Consider the following 18615-nt stretch of genomic DNA (forward strand, 5'->3'; position numbering starts at 1 on the left):
CTCTGCACCCCTCTGGCTCCAACCCTCACCCCCTGCTCTTTGCATGGCTGTTTGCTTCCCACTCCTGGGACACCTCCCTGGCCACCCAAAGGGGGCTTTGAGGCTATTCTCTGTCACCGCACCCCTGCACCCCTGAATGTAACCTCCAAGAGGGCAAGGATCCCTTGGGTCTTGTTCTCTGTGGTCTCTGGGAATAAAGCAAATGACTTAATATTGTTCACCTAGTAACACTCATGTATTCTTTGGATTAATTAATTAGGCACTACCTGACTAATGTGGATGGTTCCATACCACCACCCAAATTACAGAGCTAAAGACAAATGTAGGAGCCTCGAGCCAGGATTGGCCTGGAGTTGACTCTGTCTCGATTGCACCCTCCTTGCTGCTGCTGCAGAGGGGGATGCTGATTTGTCTGTGGGCACTTATGTTTATACAATCCCCCTTTACTGAGGGCCTATGACGTGCCAGGATGGCCAAAAACTATCTATCATTGATTACCCATTTTCCTGCACTGATTGCACTGATTACCTTTGCCATTTTCTCTCTTTCCCCATCATATTTGCCTTGGGGAAGACTGGAATGGGGCATTCCAAATCCCTATGGTCAGATGCCACATAAGACATAATGGGTGTTATGTTCCCATTATATGTAACTGGTTCCTCGAGAGGGGCTGCAAAGTCTCTGGGGAGACCTTGATGGGTTCCTGCCTGTGTCCTGCCCAGACCTGGCATGGTGCTTGGGGCAGATCCCATGCTCAGTGCCACCCATTCCCAAGCAACCACAATGCTGCTCCACCTTTTGACATTTTCATAGCCACCATGTGTTTTTGTTTGCACGTCAGTCCCTCACAAGTCGTTTTGCAGGTCCCGAACCTTTTAGGCAACTTGGGGGCACCAAGAAGGGTTGTGTGAACTCCAAATGCTGCTTTGTCATCAAGCACCAGCATGTGCAGTTACAAGAGCTGAACTTAGCTGGTTCCTAGAAAAGAAAAGGGATGGTTCAGGGTCACTAACAATCTTGGAAACCAAAGACAGACTGAGTGGATGAGATAGGGGTGTGTGTGTGTGCTGTGTGAGTATGTGTGTAAATGTGCATAGGTGTATGTGTATGTATGTGTGTTAGTACGTATATGTGCATGTGCATGTGTGTGGTTTATGTCTGTGCATGTGTGTATGCATGTTGTATGTGTATGTCTGCATGTACATATGTGTATGTTGTGTGCATCTGTGTGTTCTATGTCTGTGCATGTGTATGCATGTTGTGTGTGCATTGTGCATGTACATATGTGTATGTTGTGTGTGCATCTGTGTGTTCTGTCTGTGCATGTGTATATGTGTGTTGTGTGTGTATATGTATATATGTGTATGTGTGTGTATTTGCTTATGTGTGCATTTGTGTATGTGTGTGTATATGTGTACATCTGTGTATATGTTGTATGTCTGTGCGTGTGTATGTGTGTTGTGTGTGCATGTGTGCATGTATGTGCATTTACATATGTGTATGCGTACATGCATATATTTGTATGTGCACATCTGTGTTGTGTTGTATTGCATGTGTGTATGTATATATGTGTATGTTGTGTGCATATTTGCATATATGTAAATGTGTGCATCTCTGTGTGTGTATACGTATGTGCATCTGTGGATGTGTGTGTGTGTTTATGCTGATTTGATTTTATGTTGTACATTAAGTGATTTTTTGAAAAATTTTTAGGGAAAAACCTTTAAAATGAGCAGCTAATCCATGTTGCCTAATCTCCATTGTTCATTTACCTTTCAAATAATGGTTCAAATGATTTTTAAAAACTGCCACAATCTCTAACTGAGTGAATTAACCTGGGGGGGGGGGCGGTTAATATACTAATTCAGAGAACCTTCCAGATCCATGAAATCACAGTCTTTTTTGGGTGGGGAGAGGGGAAATGAACTTTTTTTTTTTTTTTAATAAAGCTCCACAAATTCTGTGGCTCTGTATGAAAACTACTACCTTAACTGTCCTTGTTTGGGTTCCATCAGCTGAATCAGCCTTTTACCTGTCCTTTACTAAACAGTGGCTGGAAACCTACATTTGCCTACTCACTTTCCCAAATGAAGTAGGGGACTATTTAAACTGCTCTCATAATCTGCAAAAATAATCTTCTTTAAACAAGTCCAGCAGCAGAATAAAATATTTGCTTTATCTGTAAAATGCCACCATGTTTGGTTTCCCCAACATACATGGCACTGCACAAACCAGCCTCTCTTCTTTGTCTTGCTTTTTGCTCTCAGTGGGGACAAATGTGGATGATATTTATCTTCCACCGTGAGTCACAGCTCTTGCCTGTTCCTTCCTCGAGCTCTTCTGCTGAGATGAACCCATTCTGTTAAGATAAATTGTTAACTTTTCATAATAAACAGTGGATAAACAATGCCTGACACTCTAGAAAAATGCCGCCTCTGCTTCCCAGACCTTTTGGCTCATTGTATGTGACTTTGATACACTCCCAGAGAAATGTTTGTAAAAGCTGGGTTTTAACCACGAAGGAGAGGAAAAGGGATTCAGATGCTTAAGTAGCCCTGGTCTTGTATCTGAAGCTTGATTGAGACCTAAAGGAGGTTCCAGAGATAAGTTATTTCAATGTATTTTCCAGGATAGGATCCCAACAAAGTAATATCAAATTTTGCCTATTCCGGTGAACCCTATTGTAGAAAGATTTTATCAGTGGTTTGTAAAGGTCAGTGCCTTCCTGGCACTAAGCCACCGGCTACTTCAGAATTGCTCAGAGGAGCTCTTCATTAATACAAATTCCCGGGGTTCACTCCCCAAAGTTCCAACTTAGTACAGCTGAGGTAGCACCTGGCAACCTGTACTCTTGAAATTTCCCAGGTGATCCTCATGATTTATTCCAACCCAGGTTGACTCTTAAAGTGCTTGGAGGTGAAGAAAAATGGATGCTCCGGTCTGATCAAAAGTGACTGTGTCTTCTTGGTATAAGACTGAATGCCCAAGGTTTCTAAGTGACTTCACATGGCTAAGACTCAGTTGCAGATGGTGGGCAGGGAGGTTGTTTGCGCTCAGGCTTTATCCAGACACAGAGGCTGGTATGACCTTGTAAAAGGTGACTCCACAGTGCTTAGAGCTTCACCACGTGAACTGAGAGGTGATGCTCTAATGCTTGTTGAATTTTGAAATCAGGAACTTTTGAAGACAGCGAGGTAAAGGATTTCAGTGTCTTCAAATAAATTTTCAACTTTGGACCCCGACAATTATTAGATGTGATATTTTATTTGGCTTTTTAAACTGTAAAGGATTCCCTTTCTCTTTTAGTTCTAGGATAGCTCAGGATCCAGGGGAGCAAAATCTTTCTTGACAGCTCTTCTGTCTCGGCTTCTAGGCCAGAACCAGGTTACGTTTGGATGCAGGGGTGGGTCACAACTCTAGGGAGCAAGGCTGCTTGTTAGTAAACATGTCAGTGAGTTGATACTATCCCAGAAAGACAGTGTTTATGCTTCGCGAGAGGAACCCTTGGGGACAAGCCTTGCATATCAGGGACACAGCCCAGATATGAAAAATGAGGGTTCTGGCCCGGCCTGGATGGAAAGACCTCACAGTCTAGCCTGCCTCCTCCCCACTCCTGCTCGGCTTGGTGGTTGTGAAAAGCACTTCCCACTGAGGGCCCGAGAGATTCTGGTGCAAACATCCTGGAACACCTAAAGCACAGTGGCGTGTTTATAAAAAAATCACAGGGGCCCCTGTCTTGCCTAAGAGCAGCCAAGGAAAGCATTTTTGTAACCTCACAGAGGCTTCTTGACCGAAGAGTTCTGTTTGATGTAATCTACATCCGTGTGATTCTATAACTGAACAGCAAGTCCTTCCTGATGAAAGAAAGGTACAAGTGTGTCTCTCACGAGGTCCCGGGCCTAGCTGCGTTCTCTCTCTGTCTTCATTCTCAAGTACAGTAACTGGAGGTTTTGGCCAAACTTCCTGCCTAGAGGAAGCAGTTTGATGTGCTGCTCCCATTTGGAAGGAGCTGGGAGCAGCAGACACTTGAGGAGTGACTCTGTGGGCATGTGGTGGTGTGGGCACTGTGGCGAGGGTGTCTCGGGTACCGCGGCAGGCACCCCACCCATGGGAGGAGCGTGTTCACGGGCAGGGAGAGTGTGTCCATCTCTGGTGCTCCAAGGGCTCTCCGTGTGGGAGGCTCGAACAGAGCGGCCAGACAGGGTGAGGGAAGGCCAAGGGGAGTCAAGTGTGGTGGGGCCTGAAAGGTGGGTGATGGCTGCCTGCCCCCCACAACCACATCTGACCCCTGGCCTGAAGTACCGTCCGTCTATCAGGGAGTCCCAAATAGTCACCTGCAGCTCCTGGCTCTCTCCAGCACCTAGACTCCTCTGCTGGATCCTGGTCAACACCTGTGACAGGAGTGTCCGAAAGCCCCCTCAGAAGGGAATTTCCATCTTGGGAGTGAACCCCCAGCCTGCTCCACCACTGGTTCTCATATCCTCAATAAAGGCAAAAATGCAGACACTGCTTTGAGTGTCTTCTTGCCTTCCTCCCACATCAAGTTTACCAGCCAGTCCTGTGGAGTCTGCCACCCAGACAGGCCCAAGGTCAGGAACCTCTTCTCAGCTCCACTGCCTCAGCCATGACCTCCTGCTGTGGCCACTCTCTGCTCCTCCCCATCAGCAACTGGGATTATCGTTGAAAACTGTAACCTTAAGGAGGCAGAGTGGTTGGGGATGGAGGTCTGAAGGGAAAGGGTTCAAGAAGAATTCGGAATAGAGCAGGTGGAACAGGGAGTCTAGCCAACTCTTCTGGAAAGTTTTTGTTTGAAAGGTAAATGTGGGGTTGGAAAAGGTGTGTATTTCTAAGGTGAGGGGTTTGGCTCCTTTGTCCTGATGTGGGGGTTTATTAGTCTATTCTGAGGTGGCTCATTTGTGTGTTGTGGGGATGACCCGGGAGAAAGGGAGGCTTCTGGGATACAGGAGATGGGGTAGAGCAAGGCTGGGGCCGTCCTCCCTTGTGTCCAGAACGGAAGACAGTCTCGAGCCCCTGTGGGGTTGGCCTCGGATGGGAGCGTGGGCAGCACTGTCCAGTGCTGGCGGGCGACAGGTCAACCTGTGGATGCAGATGGGTCTGATGCGCTGGTGGGAGTTGGCCTGTATCCATGGGGTACAGGTCCTCAGCTGAGGACGAGAAGGGAGCGGCGTGGCAGGACAGCGGGCAGCACTGCCCCTCACGAGCTGTCCACCTGGACGCACCACGGGGCCTCCCAGCCACCACCCCCTGGAACACTCAGATCTTGGCTTGCACACCACCTCCTCAGACAGGGTCTGCCTTCGCAGAATCTGACACCCAGTCACTCAGTCACTCTGCCCTGTCTTAATTGTTCATATAGCACTTATAAATGTGATTTAATTTGCTTGCAAGCTCTTTTCAACATATTTTTTGTTGTGTCTCTCACTAAAAAAATCGTAATGAACAAGAACTAGACATTCCTTCTGTGTCAGGAAGAAATACAAGTATGTTATGATGGAATACAGTAGAACCCAGTCTTGGTCGGTCAACTTGGATAGACCCGGGATTAAATTCATTTATAATCCACTTGTGTGCTGGGGACTGGGAGTGGGGGAGGAGGACTTCTGTGGTCTTGACTTCATCAGTGGCCAGCTCGAGTCACCACTGGTCTCTGTTGTCCTTGGCAAACAGGACTCTGTGTCCTCAAGGACAGTCAGCTGCAGATTTGAAGCTTTGTACAGCCCCGTTGCACCTACCTCCCTCCAGAGAAACTGGGGGCTGTAAAGGGCTCAGACACTACCAGTGAATATCATGTAAATATCTAAACTAAGTATATTGAGAAAGAACCTTGCAAAAGGGAAAATGGAGCATCCAGGTTCTACTCTTTAAGGCTGAATAGATGGCCAGGCAGCCAGCTGCCGGCTTTTCAATCAGACTGAAGACGGGAAATCTGTCAGCCTGGGTACAAATGCAAACAAAGTCTGCATCTAATACCGACTCTTTTTGTCTTAAGGTGAGGATTTATAGTTATGATTTCAGGGAAAGATGCTTAAGAACCAATGAACTTTCCTATCTATTCTTTAAAAACAAAACAAGTAAGCAAAAACCAACTTAGCAGACCCTAGTTTTAAAAAGCACATGGAAAAATATGTGTATATGTTGGTACCTGTGGTTTCTTACCTAAATTTCTAATGGAAGTACTGAGAGGTTGGATTACTGGGGAGTGGTTCCCACTATATCAGTCTTTAAAGGGATAATAGGAAGTGACAGTATATTTAGCTAAATAGCCCGAGAACTCATCTCCTCCCATGCTCAGGAAATACTGAAATAGTGAACAAACATAAACTTCAGAAAAAAAGGGGATTTCCTAAGCGCAGATGGGGGCCCACCCTTTTGGGTAAAGTCATGGACAGTTTTTATCAAAACCTCCTATAACCTTGGTGACATATGGTGCAAATTTGAAGACGTGAACCTGAGGGTATGATGACATCATTAGGGACCCTGTGATTAGGGATGTTTTCCCAGTTTACTTCTTTGGGAAAGATCTAAGTTACTTGGGCTTCTACAGGGATGTAGATCTGAGACCTGGTGGGTTGTTTGCTGTTCTTTGTCTTTGTTTGCGGAATGCACCAATTTGAGCCATAAATAACAAAGTGTAGACTCTGCCAGGTGGGTAGGCAGAGTTCTGGACTGCAGTGTTTTCTGTTTTCCATTTATTTAGACTGGAGGAGAAAAAATAGACCCAGAGGAAGCACTCATATATGAAGAGGATTTAGAGGGAGGAGACGGTGAAGAAGGCGAGTTGGAAGAAAGCACAAAATTAAAAATGTTCCGCAGGCTTGCCTCAGTGGCTTCCAAGCTTAAGGAGTTCATTGGCAACATGATCACCACCGCTGGGAAGGTTGTTGTGACGATTTTACTTGGTTCATCAGGTGAGTGTTGATGATATTTGACTGAGCGTAGTGAGAAGCCGTAAGTAGCACTTAGGCAAATAATGAAGGAAATGGTCCAAGAGAAAACGAAAAAAGGAAACAATTCTAGTCCATGAAACCACAATAATAACTGCAGCTCTTGTAAAACTGACCTCTTGTTCAAACCACAAAAAATTTAAAAAAAAAAAAAAACATAATTTTTTTCTAAGTTCTAGTTTGGGTGTTTTTAGATGGTTTCTGTTAACCTCAGTAAAACAGCGTCTTCCCATATCTGTTAAGTGACTTCATTTTCCATTTTTAGGTTAGAATAACAGCTATTCTTCTTCTGTAGAGATTTTGAACTGTAACCTACTACCATTTAACAATTTGGGTGTAGCCATCCTGACCCACACATGTCATTCTGAAGGCATGCATGTTTACATTGAGTCATTAGTCCATCGTAATTTAACTCTACAGGATATATTTCTTCCTAAGTTAGATTGTAATCTTCCAGCAGAGGCACTCACTTCCTTTAAATTTTGGCCAACAACTGCTTATTCCATAAAAATGTTATCTTGATCATCTACCTCCTTCTGCATTGAACTTTTCACCAGTGTTCCAGACTATGAAGTTTATTAGAGTAGAGTTTATTAGGCTTCGTCATTGAAAACACACAAGAGGAAACAAATTGACTAGTTTTAAAAGGGATAAAGAAAAGGGGAAAAGAAAATTGAATTTTTCAAGAAACATAACCCAGTATTTTAATGAGAAGTTGCTTCAAAATGCCCAATAAAATTGTTTTCAAATACTTGTCAAGGCGTTAACTCATTTTGCATTGCTTCTCTTGGTGAGAGTGAAAACCAAGTTTTATCAGATCGGACCAAGTTTTAGTGAGCTTAACTGCCATGGGATGTAATAGTATTATGCATCTTGGTTAACCAAAAATAAATCACATGATCATACAGAAAATGGTGTCAGGGAAAGCTGGAAGACATACTGAATTCCCAAAACATGTCTGGGCGAAGAAGTAGAAAGTTGGAAGCGGGCAAGTAAATGTGCTAAATTCTACTGGTGTGAAAAGTAGATGTGGGCTCTACTCAAACAGACAACTAGAATTTTTTCTTCTTCTGGTATTTCCCTGTATTTACAAAATTAACACTTTCTTCATGACTTTTTCATATTAAACATAGCATTAATTCTGTTATATAAATAACATGTGACTAAAATCTTAAAGCCCTAATCAATATCCAAAAACATATAAAAGAAATTCACGCAATTTCTATTAGTTACATTCATCAGCTGTCAGGTGATTTCCAGGTTCTGTGCAGTTTTTGATGGTTGCATTTCTTTCTCCACAGGTATGATGCTGCCGTCTTTGACCTCATCGGTGTATTTCTTTGTGTTTTTGGGTCTGTGTACCTGGTGGTCCTGGTGCCGGACATTTGACCCTCTGCTCTTCAGCTGTCTGTGTGTCCTGCTGGCTATTTTCACTGCCGGGCACCTGATTGGACTCTATTTATACCAGTTCCAGTTCTTTCAAGAGGCAGTTCCACCCAATGACTACTATGCAAGGTAAGAGAAATGCTGCGGCATTTCAAGCAGAGTTCTTTCCCCTCCTTTTATGGTCTTCTTTTAGGATTGTGGATGGTAATTGATGTGTTAAGCATGTATTTGGTGGTAGTGGAAGAAGCAGTCCAGGGCTTGAATCTACTGAATGAGACAGTCTAGAAGAAAGTAGAGGGTCTCCTCGGATGGAGGTCCAGCTGGGACATGGAAAACGAGGTGTCTTAGTTGACCTGAGCTGCTATGACAAATACCATACAAAGGGTTGGCTTAAATGATATGAACTTATTGGCTTATAGTTTTGAAGCTTGGAGAAGTCCAGAATCAAGGTATTGGATTAGTTCCCACCCTGCTTCTGTTGGGCCAAAGGTTAACTAAAAATAACGTCTTTGAAAGGTCCTGTTTGCAATGGGTTCACACCTACAGGGATGTGGATTAAGATTAAGAGTGTGTGTTTGTTGGGGGATATAATTCAACATACCACAGATGGGGATCCTGCTGATTGCAGCACAAGGAACAGACACATGGTTTAGGATACAGAAAGAGATCCAGAAAGAAAATTACATCAAAGAAGAATAAAGACATGTCAGAAGGATCCAGCTAGAAAGAAGCCTCACAGGCTAAATATAGGACAATTTGAGCATTGGAAATAATAATAACTACTTGATTGTAAAATTTAGAAATAAAGCTACGAGCCATGGTGAGACAGATGGGGGTGGGTGGTGGAGAGAGATCTAACAATTTGTCTACATTAGAGGTGTCTATCAGAGTTGACTCCTTGCTGTGAAAATGGGAATCAAAAGGAAAGAACTCAGCATTTGCTCTGACTTTTTAGAAGGAACTCTAGGTCATTCTAATTTGAGGAGGGAAAACTCTTCTTTACTAGAGAATGCCAGCTAATGAATGGGAAAGGAATAGTAGAATTAGAAAATTACCATTATTCAATGCTTGATTGAAGAAGTCAGTATTGGATTCTGACCACAGCCTAGAGCTGTTACCTAAAAAGGTTGTTGGAATGTAGGATGTTTGCACAATGACAAAACATAACATCACCGAGTATTTGCTAATTGCAAAGAAAAAACATCATACCTTTACAAAGGTGGTCACTACCCTCATCAACCGATGGAAATTAACATCACCAAAAGTGGGATAGCTTGTCTATCTTCACGTGATGCAATAAGGGGTCTACAGCATTGCATTTTCAAGTCTTTAGACCTAACCACCAATCAAAAGGCAATGTAAAGGACAGGAAAAGACAATTTAAATGGCTCCACATGGAAACAATCAGAAAAATCCAGACTGTGCAGTCTACAAGGAAATTGATCTGCTCTCTTCAGAAATCAGTGTCATGTAAAAGAGGGGGAGGGGGTAGATAAGAATTGTTCTAGTTTAGAGACTAAAGAAGCCTAAAAAATGTAAAGCATGACTCTAGATCAGATCCTGGGTCAACAACAAATCTAAAACAGGCATTTGGGGATTGAATGGGGAAAGCTGAATATGGATTGGATATTAACAGCATAGAGTGATTGCTAATTTCTTAGGAACATGGTGGCATTGTGGCTATACAGGAAAATGTTATCATTTTTAGGCAATACGTGGTGAATTATTTAGGGATGGAGCCTCTTTAGTCTGCAGCTTGCAAATGATTTAGCGACAAGCATGGTAGAAAAACACAGAAGACGATAGGTAGGTAGACAGATAGATAGATAGGTAGATGATAGAGGAGAGATAAAGAAAATATGGCAAAATGTTAATGGTCATTTAAACTGGGTGAACAGTGTTTTAATTTCCTAGGCTGCTCAGCACATACCATGAATTAGGTTGGCTTAAGTATTAAGAATTTCCTTACAGTTTTGAGAATAAAAGAAAGTCCAAATCAAGGCTTCGTCAAAGTGATGCTTTCTTCCCAAGGAATGGTGCGTTCTGGGTCTGGCTGCTGGTGATCTTCGGCTCCTGTGACATGGCAGCCTCTCCCGGCCTCTCCATTCTCTTCTCAGTTTCATTAATGTCCAGCCTCTTGTTCCCTCTGTGGCTTTCTCTCTCTGTGTCTGAATTTCACCCTGCTTATAAAGGACTCCATTAGCACAATTAAGACCCATCCTGATTGAGGTGGGCCATACCTTCTTAACTGAAGGAATCTCATCAAAATTCCTACCTACAGTGGGTTCACACCCCCAGAAATGGATTAGAATTAAGAATGTTTTTCTTGGATACATACAGCTCCAAACAATCACAAATGATATGGGATTGTCCACTGTTCTATTTAAACTTTTCTTTGTCTTTGGAAAAATTCATAATTGAAAGTTGCAGAAAAAAGAAAGGGGAACAGAAATGGTAGTAGAGGAGTTGAGTGTGAGGTGAAGGCTCATCCAGAATTCTCCTGTCTGATTTTGTACCCCAAAAGATCATGTTCTTGAAGCTAAACCATTCCTCTGGGTGTGGACCCATTGTGGGTGGGAACTTTTGATGAGCTTATTCAATCTGGGAAGTGATATAGGTGCTTTTATTTTCTTGATGAAGAATAAGGAATCTGTATTTTAAAAGGGAGGGTAGAAGATAATTCGAATTGCTACAAACATTCTAAAAAAGAAGAATGAAGTGGAGGACTCCCACTCCCTGACTTTGAAGCCTATTATAAAGCCACAGTAGTCAAAACAGCATGGTACTGACACAAATATAGACATACTGATCAGTGGAATAGAACCAAGAATTCAGAAACAGACCCCCAGATCTATGTCGACTGATCTTTGATAAGGCCCCCAAAACCACTGAACTGGGACAGAACAGTCTTTTCAACAAATGAAGCTGGGAGAGATGGATATCCATATCCAAAAGAGTGAAAAAGGACCCCTACCTCATACCCTACACAAAAAATAACTCAAAATGGATTAAAGACCTCAGTATAAGAGATAGTACTGTAAAACTCCTAGAAGATAATGTAGGGAAACATCCTCAGAGCCTGGTATTAGGAGGTCACTTCCTAGACCTTACACCCAAAGCATAAACAACAAAAGAAAAAAATAGATAAATGGAAACTCCTCAAACTTAAAAGCTTCTGTACCTCAAAGGAATTTGTCAAAAAGGTGGAGGGGCAGCCAACTCAATGGGAAAAAATATTTGGAAACCATGTATCTGACAAAAGACTGATATCTTGCATGTATAAAGAAACCCTACAACTCAATGACAATAATACAGACAGCCCAATTATAAAATGGGCAAAAGATATGAAAAGACAGTTCTCTGAAGAAGAAATACAAATGACCAAAAAACACATGAAAAAATGTTCAGCTTCACTAGCTGTTAGGGAGATGCAAATTAAGACCACTATGAGATACCATCTCAAACAAATTAGAATGGCTGCCATTAAACAAACAGGAAATTACAAATTCTGGAGAGGATGTGGAGAAATTGGAACTCTTATTCATTGTTGGTGGGACTGTATAAGGGTACATCCAGTCTGGAAGACAATCTGGCAGTTCCATAGAAAACTAGATATAGAGTTACCCTTCAATCCAGCAATTGCACTTCTTGGTATATACCCAGAAGATCTGAAAGCAGTGACACGAACAGATATCTGCACGCCAATGTTCACAGCAGCAATATTCACAATTGCCAAGAGATGGAAACAACCCAAATGTCCTTCAACAGATGAGTGGATAAACAAAATGTGGTATATACACACGATGGAATACTAGGCAGCAGTAAGAAGGAACGAGGTCGTGAAACATATGACAACATGGATGAACCTTGACGACATAATGCTGAGTGAAATAAGCCAGGCACAAAAAGACAAATATTGTATGTTACCACTAATGTAAACACTGTGAAAAATGTAAAATAAACGGTTTATATTGTAGAATGTAGGGGACCTAGCGATAGACAGCAAATAGTGAGGAGGGAATGATAATATAATAAGAACAGATAAGTTATGGAAGGTAAACTTACTGTTCTGGGAATGCAGAGGAACAACTATGGTTTGTTAATTTCTGGGGAGTATGGTAGGAATGAGTTTGCAGAAATGTAGTTATTTTAGGTTGTTTTTCTTATTCCTTTGTTAAGTTATGGTCTGTTTATTTTCTTGGGGTAGGGTAGGAACATGTTGGAAGCAATGTAGTTATTTTAGGTTATTTGTTTTTTTTTATTCCTTTGTTTTGGTTTTTGAAATGTTTTTTTATTTTTTTTTAATTTTTTGATAAAGTTAATAAAAATGAAAAAATAAAAATAAAAGGGAGGGGATAGTATTATCGTGTGGATAATATGAGTTTGCATCCTTCTTTTAGAATATTCTAATGTGGTTTTTATAAGATAGGAGACATGAAGAAAGAGTCAGTGCACAGACCAACTCCCCCTGCTTTTGTTGATTCACATGTAAAATTTGGCCACAATAAACGCTGGTTTGTAGCTAGGTCTACACTATGCTAAAAAAAAAAATGCTACTCTATCAAGTCTTAAAACTTCCTGAAGTTAATTAAAATAAAAGTTAACAGCCTACACACACAAAGGTGTGCACACAAAATGCACACATTTGCAAAACCTACACGAATCCCAAATTCTGTTGCCTCAACCAATTGAATTAACCTGAAGGCTAAAAATGTAATTCAGTCTAAAGATAGAAGAGCATTATATAGACACATTTTTAAATCTGAAGAGCCCCTTAAATAGTGCATAATCGCACACTATTGGATTTAAGCAGGGATGAATAGATGCCAGATTTCAGTACAAACATTAGCTCTAGACTACATGAGTCCTTTACTTTCTTTCAGACATTTAAATTTTGGTTTATTGAACATATATAGAAAAAAAATGTTTTGTACTGTTGAAAGGGCTAATTTATGGAATGAAAATTGAAAATGTAAATATCCTCAGGGCAGGTTTGGGTTTTTACTTGTTTAAGGATCTTTTGTGCCATCTAGAGGCTGATGAGAGAAAATACAAAGAATATTACCTTGAAAACACTTCTATGGATCTGGCAAACTTTTTCTTTATAGGATCAATTAGTAAATATTTTAGACTTTGCGGGTCAATATGGTCTCTGCCACAATTCTTTCAAGAAGCCTTGTAATGTGAAAGCAGCCAAAGTCAATATGCAAAGAGAGAGTGATTGTGTTCCAGTAACATTTTATTTATGGACACTGAAATTTGAAATTTCATATGATTTTCATGTCATGAGATATTCTTTTTCTTTTGATTTTTTCCAACCATTTAAAAACATAAAAACCATCATTTTCTCGTAAGCTGTACCAAAACAAGTAGATTTGATTCTCAGGCCATAGTTTGCCTGTGATCAGGATTAAAACATTCTAGTAGTGTAATGACTTATCATCATTATTTTTAATTTGAATTAAAAGTATAATTTGGTATACACTTAGAGATAGGCCCTTTAACAGTTTTGAAAGTCTGTTGTATCATCTCATAGAGTAAGTCCTTAGAAGTTAAGTTGCTTATCAGGGTATACAAAGTTTGAGCTAAAGAATGGAATATATCAACTTCCTTATAAATCTCCCTTCCCCCTGTTCTATTGATGACAATAGAACATTCCATTTTCGTCAGTTAAGGCTTGGAAATTTTAAAATCCGTTGTTTTTTACTAAGGCAATAATTTCAATGTCTTGTTATTAACATCAAAGTCTGAGTTGGAAGAAAACAAACTAGAAATTAGCAAAAAAAGAAAAAAAAATCATCGTGTATGAGACATTTGTCACAAATTTAATAACATACAAGCCTTTGGATCTGGCTGCACTTAAACAATCCAACCAGTTTTTATCTTTTCCTAAACATGAAAATACATGAGAATTGTCTTTATTTTTAGTAACATTGAAATGATTTATTTTAAATCATTAGTGCAATACATAGTTTTGGATGAAAATTTGGAAAAACATAGAAAAGAATAAAGAAAAACAGTTTTTAAAATGTAATCCCAGCACCCAGAAATAAATACTGTTAATTAAGTGGTCTCTGTCTTCCACTCTTTTTCCCATGCATGTATGTGCTTATTTCAATAAACATTGACTCATAATGCAATACTGTTCAAAACTGGGTTTGCTCACTCAAGTTGTGCATTGTCCTATGTCATTAAATGCTCTCCCAAAAGGTGATTTTCATAGGCTTCAACATGTTCAATTGTGTAGGCACACTATAATTTAGTTACTCTCCAATTTGCCCATGTGGATTTTACCCCCTTTGGTCTGGTGAATAATGCTCTTGGAAGCATACATGTCTCTTCTGAGTTTAAGTGAAACTCAACATGAGTGAAATACAGCCTCTTGTGCCCCAGGCAGTGAAAGAGCTCCTACTTGGCTGTACTTCTGTTGAAGACCCCAAGGTATCAGTGGTCCTGGCCAATATTATGTTAATGATCAGTTTGTGATGACTCACCATGCACGTGTTTTTAATTGAATCCCATTCTTAGGGTTGGCACAGAGCTAGAGCTGGGACTTCATTTTTCTCTAGAATGATCTTTCCACCCAAAGCCCCAAAAGATTATAGGCTTCCTTCTAGCTTCACTTAGGCCAGTGGGTGGAATTTCTCCCTGATTTGTAGCCCAAGAGAGGTGTGGAGGAGGTGAGGAGACAGCAAGGACATGTGACTGATGGGATACCAAGGTTTGCTTGGAAGTTTTAAGTGGAGCAGGGAAGTGATGGTGTGTGAGGGGGAGAATTTGTGACACCCACGGCTTGTGCACACAGGAGCTGAGTGACCATATTTCCTGAAACAAAGTTCAGCACCCACCATTGCACAGGTGTGAGGGTGCTTGTGGAAAGATTGAGACAGAATGTCTGGAAGTAGGAATATTCTCCCCAAATCTGAAATGTCGTAGTACATTATGACCATTTGAAAAGTTAGTGACCACACTTTGGGAGTGCTCCAGCAAAAAAAAAGCTTCAAAACAAATCTACGTGATTAAATGTAAGACCCATGATTTAAAAATAGTTTGTTTAACAAACTAGAGCCCTATTACAACTAACTCTTTTTCCCTAAGAAAAATAATGAACTGAACACAATTTGTCTTAGCTAATGCAACATGTAGTGCCTTCCAAAGGTTTTGTATTTCCATAGGGAACTTCTGTAGACAGCAAGCACCTTAAATTTAGAAAGAAATGAAACAAGCCTTAAAGATGAGGGTTGGCATTCAGACTCCTCCAATTATACATGTGTTTGTCCTCGCTAGTGTTCCTCCCTGGGAGGCTGGCCGAGCCAATGAGTTGGGAGTCTTAGCAGCTTCTGTCTTGTGGGCTTTCTGTATTGCAAGTGCAGCAGGTGTGTGGAGAACAGGATGGGGTCAAGGAGACATGAGCCTGATTTGTGCTGGCCTACCAAAAATATACGATGTCCCGAGAGATCCTAACATGCACTTGGATGTTATAAACTCTGTCAGTCTCTACTCATTGGTGACTTCTATTAAAAGACAATTTTAATAATTTGGCAGCACACCTTTGACCACATACCCTTGTGAAGATACCTAAAATAAGCCTGACGCTAATTCACCTAAAAACAATCCTCTACTTAAAGTGGGATTCTGTCTGTTTATTGTTTTATTTTTTCTTGTGTTATCTAGATAATTCCAGTAAATTTTGTGAAGTAGGTGAGGGTGGTAAGCACGGTGGGAAAGCAAAATGCATATTACTTTATTAACCATGATGTAGACCGTTGGAATCCATGAATTCATTTCTCAACCCTGGTAATACTCATATTAAGCGTGGAGATGAATGTGACTTTGAACAATTCTCTCAGTTGTGTCTTGTAATCTTTGACTTACTTTTATTCCAACCGCTGAACTTCTTTTAGAACATTCATAGATGTCACTGCCAGGGTTAGACCTGTTTGCTCAAATTCAATTTGTTACTTTGCTGCTTTTTCAGCTTTAAATTGTGAAGTTTGAAAATGAAAGGGTGGGAAGGAATGAGAAAGATCCTCTAGCTAATCTCTACAAAAGTAGCATTCTCTTTTAAATAAATATACAGTGATTTGTCCTTTCCTTATACTTTTTGTCTCCTGTTTCAATAAATCACAATGATTAGAAAATACATTGTTTAGTGAGGGAAGAGCTTCCACTTATTTCAATGTTAAGACAACATAAAAAAAAAAAAAAAAAGCCTAAAACTCCAGCATTATGAGTTTAAATATTCTCTGACAAATGAGCAAAATGTTCAAAAATAAACATTTAAAGAACCAGATCATTGGTTATATTTGTACTGGTTTTATAATAGTCATAATGATATCAATCATATGTAAGGAGCAATAAAAACCTCAGTGGTATCTGCCCTTTTCTTTGGTTTGGAGAAGTCAGTAGACACTTTAGGAAATGAAAGAATGCAATTAGTTCTGTTGTTTGCCACAGTTTGCTTTGCAAGCTGTTGGTAATCCAGGCTACTTAAACCACTACACTTTCGCAGCCTAGCCCATGGGTGCTGTTACATGTTTTTCTTGCATTAGCGTGATCTGAGGTTTAGTAAATAGAAACAGCACAGAAAGACTAAATAGTTTTTAATGGAGACTGGTTGGCTAGGACTTCATCTGAAAGCAGTCCAGTGTGTGTGTAAGAAATACATGTAATGCTCATCATTCTAATGCTAAGGAATGCAACTGAACCCAACCAAATTAACACTTTCATTTTACCTTTCATTAAAAGATGGCGCTGACAGTGGTTAATTTACAGAGTTGTTTAATTTTTAAAGTTGGTAGGTGATAAAATTATGACCAAACTTTTTGCATTTTTATTGTGAAATATAACATATATACAGAAAAGTGGTAACTTTGAAAGTACAATTTAAACAGGTAGAGAGCAAATTTCAAAGAATATTATGGGTGACAGTTCCACAATTGCAGTTATTTCCTTACTGTGAAATATAACATATATACAGAAATGTGATAGCTTTCAAAGTATATATAGCAAATTTCAAAGCATGTTATATGTCACAGTTCCATCATGTCAGTTATTTCCTTCTAGCTATTCTAGTACTCAAGAAACTAAAAAAGGGAAGCATTTTCAATGACTAAGTGGCTTCTTATTCTATGTGTCTTAGTTTACAGTGGTGCCCTTCTGAAAGGGGAAAAATAGAAGCCCGGAGAGAAATTAATTGACTTTCCACAGTTAAAAGGGAAAATCAATAGAACTTAAATACTTGAACCCCTGAGTCTCTTTGGGTGATGCTCAGCTCCTGCAGTCACAGTGGGGCATACATAAATAGATGTGCTGTGGGCCCCCCAACACCTGGGAAACAGGACACCATACCTGCTGTGTACAAAAGCATGTCTGCTTCCCACGAGGCCAACACACCTTCCCACGATGTCTGTTTAACCCCTACTACCTAACACTTCACTACCTCACCTTACAGTCTCAGCCTCCATTGCATGCTATGGACCCGATTTTTTGCCCTTCGTCTAGTGAGGGCATCTCGCAGGAAGGGTCACCACCTCCATTTTCATCAGGGAGCTGCCTTATTCTGTGTGGCCCCAGAAAGAGGTGCCCCGGAGCTGGGTCTTGAAGGTAGGGTAGGAGTTGGCATAATGCTATGTCTATATATATATGTTTCCCCCATTAGAAACTATTCTTGTGGGAAGGGTAAGAGCAAGGGAGATGAGTTGAGGGTTCCCAAGGGCTGCGATGGTGCATTGCTGGCCTCAGGATTGTCAGGCTCCAAAACTGCTGATCAGGGCCTGGGCTCTCAGGAAGTCTCCATTCAATGAATGAACTTGTTTTCCTTCTCTTTCCTTCTAAACCCTTGCATTTTATCTCCAGTGTTTCAAAATAATGTGAAATTTGTTTCTGTTTTTTCTCAACTCCAAGCCCCAAATGTGGCCACTGGAATGTATTGGAAAATTACTTTTCCAAAAGGTCACTGTCAATTTTAATGTACACACTGCAATCGCCTGCTACGCTCCATGGTATATTTACCCGGAATGGGCTGTCAAGATTAGCCCAGAAGCTGAGCGAGACTGTGGTGTAAGTAGCCGTGGGTCTGTAAGTGTGGTGCTAGCAAATGTTTGGTTTCTGCTTTAGAAAAATGATGGTTTTCAAGTTATTTATTTAGAGAACTCAAGAATAGCTTTAGCCCTGCTGGTTAAAATAAACATGGTTGAAGTAGTAAGTAGCTTTCATTTTTGAAGAAATTCAAGATTTCATTTCATATTCAGTAGGTTCCTCA

General features: G+C 40.7%; 1 protein-coding gene across 2 annotated transcripts in view; it reads left to right on the forward strand.

The window, feature by feature from the left end:
- Positions 1–18615, forward strand: part of PIEZO2 (piezo type mechanosensitive ion channel component 2) — a 490353-nt gene that overhangs the window by 299551 nt on the left and 172187 nt on the right. For both annotated transcript variants that reach the window (XM_037806169.1, XM_037806170.1), the window contains exons 6-7: positions 6719–6929; positions 8267–8480. In XM_037806169.1, coding sequence (XP_037662097.1) covers positions 6719–6929; positions 8267–8480 — 425 coding nt within the window. The remainder of the gene's footprint in view (positions 1–6718; positions 6930–8266; positions 8481–18615) is intronic.

The sequence above is a fragment of the Choloepus didactylus genome, chromosome 16 (genome assembly GCF_015220235.1).
Source record: "Choloepus didactylus isolate mChoDid1 chromosome 16, mChoDid1.pri, whole genome shotgun sequence".
Lineage (NCBI taxonomy): Eukaryota > Metazoa > Chordata > Mammalia > Pilosa > Megalonychidae > Choloepus > Choloepus didactylus.